Consider the following 7,583-nt stretch of genomic DNA (forward strand, 5'->3'; position numbering starts at 1 on the left):
ATGATGGATGTCTATTCTTCTTTTAATTTTTTATATTGATTGCACAAGAGACACGAGCATAATCGAGATCCATCTCCATTGTGGGGTAAAAGATATCTAAGTTCAAATCCTTTATTTCTCCACCTCACTGAACCCCAAAACCAACAGAGAAAAAAAAAAACCCTAAATCCCAAGAATCATCTGAAAGACGAAAAGGAATTGGAAGCTCTAGAAGGATGGAAAGACATTACATTTCAGTTTGATGGAGGATAGTAAGGAATAAAGTTCATACTATTAATCTCGTGGTTTGAGGTTCAATTCCCCCACCCTACACTTTAATTACAATACCTCTTAAAAAAAAATTATATTGATTTATGGTCTCTATACATTCATTGGTTTATCAACTTTTCAGATTATATTGGCATCCATTCCTAACACGACGTTAAGATTTTGGATTGATTTATATATATATATTATATTTGTTAGTAATTTGTCCAACCTTAATTTATGCACCTTCTTTTGAAGGAAGATGTCCGTTATCTAAAGTTACTTTCCATGTGAGATTCTTTCATTTTGTTGGCATATGAAGAGGTAAGCTTTTAGCATAAGTTATTGTTGAATGGGAGGTTGTCATTCAATTATTCATAAAGTAAAGTGATCTTCAATCCAAAACGCATATGCCAAATTGAATATATGCGTACAAGTAACACATTTTTTTGGCCTTTGGACCTAAGTTCCTCCAAAGGGTTTGTGTTCAATTTTGGTATTATTAACATATAATGTTGGGACTTTCAAGCCTTAATTTTGTTTTTAATATAATAATAGTAGTGAGATTTGAATCATAAACTTTTGGTAGATAACATATTTAGTTGAATTATACTTGTTTCGGTTTGAGACCTTAAAATTAAATTTTACAATATTAGGTATGTGAATTTTAATAAATATGTGTTTGATATATGTGGCCACCTATTTTTGTCTGGCCTTTTTTAAAATAAATTTAATTTGTCTTAATTTTTTTAATTTTAATTTGATGATTTTTCACCTTATTTATGCTAATTTTTTTTATCTCCTTTTAACTTTTCTTTTAGTTTGGTTAAAGTAATCAATTTAGTTAGGATTTAAAATTTAAAAAAAAAAAAAACAAAGAAAATGTGGAAAAAATTTTAATTTGGTTTTAGTTGCCCAAAAATCTGTCCTTCCTTTTTAAGGATAGAACAAGTTTGGTAAATTTTCAAATTTGAAATAAAAATCAATAAGAAGAAAATAACATTTGGAGTAAGATTTTTGGGTTTTAAATACGCAACTTTCTCCTAAAAAATCCAAGCCACCATTTCATACAAACCCCTTCTTTTCTCTTCCAAAAAGAAAAAAGAAAAGAAACTCTCCTTCTTCTCTAGAAACCCTAGAGAGCCTTCATCCACAACAACTCCAAAATCCTCCTTTTCTCTTCGAAAGGAAACATAACAACCATACCCCAAATTCTCTCTTCTTTAGAAACCCTAGAGCCTCCATCCTTTCATACATAAAGGAGAGTTCCACACGAAAAAAAATAAAAGAATCATTACAATGTCAAGAATCCAACACACAAGAAAAAATCTAACTTAGCTCGAGATGTATTGGTAGAGTTTTGGTCTCAAGGATCTATACTTCAAACAACAAGAGAGTTTAGTGTTCTGGATTTCAAGTTTTTTTTTTTAAATTTTTTTTGTGCAAGCTCCCCTAAATAAACTAAAGATTAGATATTTGATTCTTGTTCTTGTTCTTGTTTCTCTATTTTTCTTTTTATTACAATTATTTCTTTGTCGTCTCTGAGTCTCTTTTATTTATAAACATATTGTTTCATATCTTGTTGTTTATTTTTTTTTCTCATTATTTGTTTTTACTTATCTTTTCTTTTCTTTGTGAATTTATTTTTAGTAACAGAATAAGAGAGAGAAAAAATTAGAGTTATTAAAGTGGGAGAAAAGAAGAGACTAAAACAAAATAGATGAAAAAAAAGATAACTTAGTAAAAAAATCATTTTTGTTAATATTATTAATTTTTCTTTATTATTTCTTTTCTCCGTTAGTTTATTTCTAAACTTTATTTTTATGTATTTATCTTTATTTTATGTTTATAATTAGTGATTTTTTTTTTCATTATAGAATTGGATATTGTTTCTTTAGCATTTTCTCATTTTTCTTATATGTATATTTCAATATTATATTTTTCTTCCTTGTTTTATGGTCAATTTAATATAATTCTTGCTAATAGTTGTTTAAATTGGTTAATATCTTTAATTAATTTTCTTTTTTAAAAAGTATTTGAAGTCGATTATTTGGAAGTCCAAAATCAATCTCCAATATGCTTTATTAATTTTTTAATATCTTTGTAAATAACATTGTTGGTTCGTTTATTACTTTAAATGCATTGTTAAATTTTATATTTTACAAATGTAGCTTTGCATATTTAAATTAATGTTGTTTTTTTAGTAAAATTTAGCATTTTCAACACTTTTAGGTTTATTCTCAAATCTTTAAAATTAACTCCTTTTGAGTTTTATTAAATGAGTTTTAATCTCTTTTCTTAAATATTTGTTTCAAGGACGTTGTTCTAAATTTCCGATGGAATCTAGAAAATTTGTGAGACCGATTTTCTAGAATTCTTGAGGTGAGGAATCGATTCTTTGGGAGTCCGAAAATATATCCAATATGTTTTTATTAAAATCTTACTATGTTATTTTATATTTTCTTTATTTATTATCATATTTCTTAAGTTATGTTTTTAGTTGTGTAATGTTAATATTAAATCCTATTTGATTTCTAATTTAAATTTTTCTAAGATTTTAAAATCTTTTCTAAAACTCTTTTTAAGTCATCTAAATTTTTTCTTTAATTACCTTCTTCGAGTGTTTTTTAACATTTTAAAATTAATATATTATTTCAAAAGATTTTCTAATAATTTGTTTTAAGACCGTGATTTTTCTTAAATATTCTTACGATCGAATCTGAAAAATTTGGGAATCCGATTTTCTAGAATTCTTGAGATGAGGGATCACATTTTTTGGAATACGAAGTTTGATTCCAAGAAAAAATGAATTTAATTAATGTTTTAAAAAAATATTTTATTAAAAGGTTATTTTTAGGAAGGATTCCGAGAAATTGTAATAATTTTTCACATTCTTGAGGTGAGGAATTTTCCTCTATACTAATGTAGCCCAATTGATGGATTCTCTTCCACTTATTTTACAGGATCATTACTTCAATTCTTGGAGTAACGAGGGTAAAATAAGACACTTATTTTAAAACTTTTTTTTCTTCTAAACGAATTTTATTTGAAAGAATAATTCAAATCAAGATTTAGGTTTTAGCCACCGTTTTCTAAACGGGTGTTGTGGAGTGCTAACGCTTCCCCATATACAAATAACTTCCGAACTCAACTCTATTTTTGTTTCTTCTAATTAAAAATTGTTTATTTTACTCCAGTGTCCAATCACACCATAAAAAAGATTAGTGGTGATTCCTTTTTATTTTCTTTTAAAATTAGCCCAATTCAAGGATGTCGGGCACGTGGCGACAATATATTTATAAATTATTTTGAAAAAAATTATTTTAAGTAAGGTGCTTAGTATGTAACCACTTTTTAAGAAAGTAAATATTAGTTAAATGTTTTTTTTTTTCTAAAATTACTTTTGAGAGTTTATCTTTTCAACTTATCAAGCCACATTTTAATATAAAATTTTTTAGAGGCTCTTTTAATAGGTAAGAAGTGGACTAAAATTTTAACGGAAAATACATGTTTATTTGTAAAAAGATGGGAAAACTCAATTTTTTACTCATAAACTTTGTGATGTTAAGTTCATTTTTCACTCTAAACGTTCAATTTTATCAAATTGGGTTGTTAAGAGCTCGTTTGATAATGTTTCCATTTTCTATTTTTATTTCTCGTTTTTCAAGAAATTGACTTGTTTGATAACTTAATTTCGTGAATGATCACTTAGGCTTCCCATAATGTGAGACTCCCTCTCAATGAAACTTAGGCTTCTCTTAAGTACGAGAATATTAGTGAACGATCACTTAGGCTCCCCCGAATGTAAAACTCCCTCTCAATAAACCTATATCTTTCCACCTTCATGTTGGGTTTTATGACCTAAACTTGTGGTTTGTAAATATGAAAACAATTATTGATTATTAATAAAATAATATGTTATTTTACTTTGGTGTTTTAGAATTGCATAACTCAATCCCAATAAATAAAAAATCCAAGGATATTTACATGAAACTTGAACAGTATATAGTGGACATACAAATTGATCAAGTAATAACCTAAAGGGTCTATAGTATATAGATATAGTTTAATGTCTTATCCTGGTAACACTATAGATAAGGTCCGCTTTGTAATTGTTACAAACGATGTGACCCGAATCGTTCAGGTGAAAACATGTGAGTGGAGGTATCCTAAACAATGAGTTTCTATAAGATTGGACCACAAAATCATTAACCTCTCTTTGTAACTCTGTTGACTGAAAGATTAATTTTTTTTCACAAGATGATCATATTTAACTCGATCTCAATCCTGAGTGAGTTATGAACTCCTGCCTGTTAGGGCCCATCCTTTGATTTGTACGGGTGAGAGTGGCCCGAGTCGCCAACTCAATAAACCTATCATTTTAGGAACGTGATCAAGTAGGGAGCTGGGAACATAACTTCACAAGATTGAATTCACTCTTTTCTGTATAGAATAGTTCTCTTAAGTGCTGATTCCCAATCTTGAACAATGGAATCCCACTCTCTCATTGGCCTGAAAGGGACGTGGTTTATGGTTGAACCATAAATAAATTGTTCATTAGAGCATCAATGGTACTTAAGGATACAGTGGTGATTACAGGGGTAAAAGGTACATTTGACCCAACTGTAATCACGAGCAACTCATGAAGTATTGACTTATATGAAGTGATTATATCCATGGGCATAATATATCCTACAGTGCATAAAAGTGCAACTACGGGTTTATAGTGGTTTGCCCCATAGTTAACGAATGTTGATTATTTAATTAAAAAGTTTAGTTAATTAATTTCGAATTATTATTGGGACTTATAATCCATAGGTCCATTAAGTCCCTTTGTTAGCTCACAACGGATTAACAAGGACTAATGTTTTGAAAGAATAATTTGAAGTGTGAATTAACTTAGGGATAATATGTTAATTGTATATAATACAATTAACTGTGTATATGAATACAATATAATATAGTTAATTTTGAAATAAAACTATATAATATGGAAGATTAATTAATAGGAATTAGATTCATATTAAAACTATAGTTTAAAAGTTGATATGAATGAGATTCATATTAAAATTATAGATTATGAGAGAAAAAAATATTTGAATATAGTTCAAATATTAACTTGATTAAATTTGAGATGTTTAAGTAATTAATTAATTAATTAACTTATTGTTTTATTTAATTAAATAAATTATATATTAACTTAAATTAAATCAAAGAAGTTATCTCCTATCTAAAAAAAATACAGAAGGTTTGTATTATACGTATGATGTTGGTATATTAATTCTCTAGAAAAATTTAGTTATACTCTCTTCAGATCTCTCTCTCAACCTTACAGGAAAACGGTTCTATTACAATCCATCTTCCTCACAATTCCCACATTCTCCAAAAAAGGCTCCCACAAGCTGGTCTTTTACCAGAGATATAACAAAGAATGCTTTTTGGAGGCATTACTGTTGAAGAGGAGGTGATCATTTTGCTGTGAAAGAAGAAATTGTTGTGCAGTAGAAGAGTCCTACAAAGGTATTTTTTTTTTCTTCTTTCTTTTTCCCCTTTCATGCTTAACTTAATGAATTACAACATATTTTAGATAGAAATGGAGATATCAGCTGAAAATCTTGTATTGCAATTGTGTGTTTTTCTGTATTTCATTTAGGGTACAATAGCCCGATTTATACACATTTTACCCTTTTAGGGTTTTACGGAAAAAAAAAAAGAATTAATAATTACAATTGAATTGAATGATGAATAGTAGAGTGACACATGGACCAATCACAAAAGGAAAGAATAAGAGGGAAATGATCACTGAAAATTGGTTGTAACAGAAATGCCAATTTTACTCAATTTCCACAATTGACCTCCTTGTGTGATGTGACAATCTTGACCTGAGGTGTCTCCTTTTGACTTTTTGACTTGTCCACATAATTTGCTAATAAGGCTTTCTCTCTAACATCCCCCCTCAAACTCGTGGGGAGATTAATGACTCCGAGTTTGGACCGTAAACAGAAGAATTGGGAGTGTGTAAGGAGTTTTGTTAGACAATCAACTAATTGATCCAAAGAGAGGACATACCGGACATCAAGTTTACCTTGAAGAACTTGATCTCGCACAAAATGCACATCGATCTCAATGTGCTTTGTACGAGCATGAAATATCGGATTAGTTGCGAGAGCTTCAACACTTATATTATCACACCACAGAATGGGTTTGCTAGCTGATAATAGTTGGGTTTCTAATAGCAAATGTCGGAGCTAAATGATTCCAGCTGATGCTTGAGCTAAAGCTCGGTATTCTAACTCAATGCTGGAACGTGCCATAACTGTTTGCTCTTTCGATGACCATGAGACAAGGTTATTATCAATAAAGATACAATAGGTAGCCACTGAACATCTATCATCAATATTCGATGCCCAATCAGCATTAGAAAAGGCAGTGATATCCAAATTTGTGCTCGGTTCAAAGAGTAATCCAAAGTATCGTATGCCACTAACATACATGAGTACTCTTTTGGTAGCCTGCCAATGAATGTCTGTAGGGGCTTTCAGAAACTTACTTAAATGATTCACTATATATGCAATGTCAGGCCGAGTACGAGTGAGATATTGAAGAGCACCAATAGTGCTTCTATAAATATATGGGTCTAATAATGGAACCCCATCAGTAGCTGACAACTTCTTGCCCATGGTACATGGTGTAAGAGCTGGATTAAGATCAAAGAGATTCAACTTACTAAGTAAATCTTCAATATATTTAGCTTGATTTATTACAAAGCCAGCCTCAAGATGGTGAAGTTGAATGCCAAGGCAATAAGTTAAGGCACCTAAGTCTTTAAGAGCAAACTTTCTACCTAGGGATTTAATCAGTTTTGTAATCAAATGAGAATTATTACTAGTAACAATGACATCATCCACGTAGACTAGCAGGAGTAAAATAGAGTTACCAAAGTGAAAAATGAATAAGGATGTATCAGCTTTTGAGTTCTTGAATCCCCAACTAATCAAGGCATGGTATTTCATACTCATGGCACGTGTTTAAGTCCATAAATTTCTTTGTCAAGTTTGCATATATAGTTTGGATGTGTAGAACTGATATATCTAGCAGGCTGATGCATATAAACATCCTCAGTGAGAGCTCCATTTAGAAATGCATTATTGATATCCAAGTGACGAAGGGCCCATCCTTTTGTAACAGCAAGACTAAGGACAACTTGAATAGTTGTTGGTTTAACAACAGGGCTGAAAGTTTCAAAGAAATTAATTCTAGGACTCTGATGATATCCTTTCGCTACTAATCCGACTTTATATCTTTGAATGCTGCCATTAGGGTTTTTCTTCAACCAG

General features: G+C 29.9%; 1 protein-coding gene across 1 annotated transcript; it reads right to left on the reverse strand.

The window, feature by feature from the left end:
- Positions 1-6,494: 6,494 nt before the first annotated feature.
- Positions 6,495-7,265, reverse strand: LOC120077438 (uncharacterized mitochondrial protein AtMg00810-like). The gene has a single exon (XM_039031320.1). The coding sequence runs from the start codon at positions 7,263-7,265 to the stop codon at positions 6,495-6,497; it is 771 nt and encodes a 256-aa protein (XP_038887248.1).
- Positions 7,266-7,583: the final 318 nt, after the last annotated feature.

This window comes from Benincasa hispida, chromosome 1, assembly GCF_009727055.1.
Source record: "Benincasa hispida cultivar B227 chromosome 1, ASM972705v1, whole genome shotgun sequence".
Classification (NCBI taxonomy): Eukaryota; Viridiplantae; Streptophyta; class Magnoliopsida; order Cucurbitales; family Cucurbitaceae; genus Benincasa; species Benincasa hispida.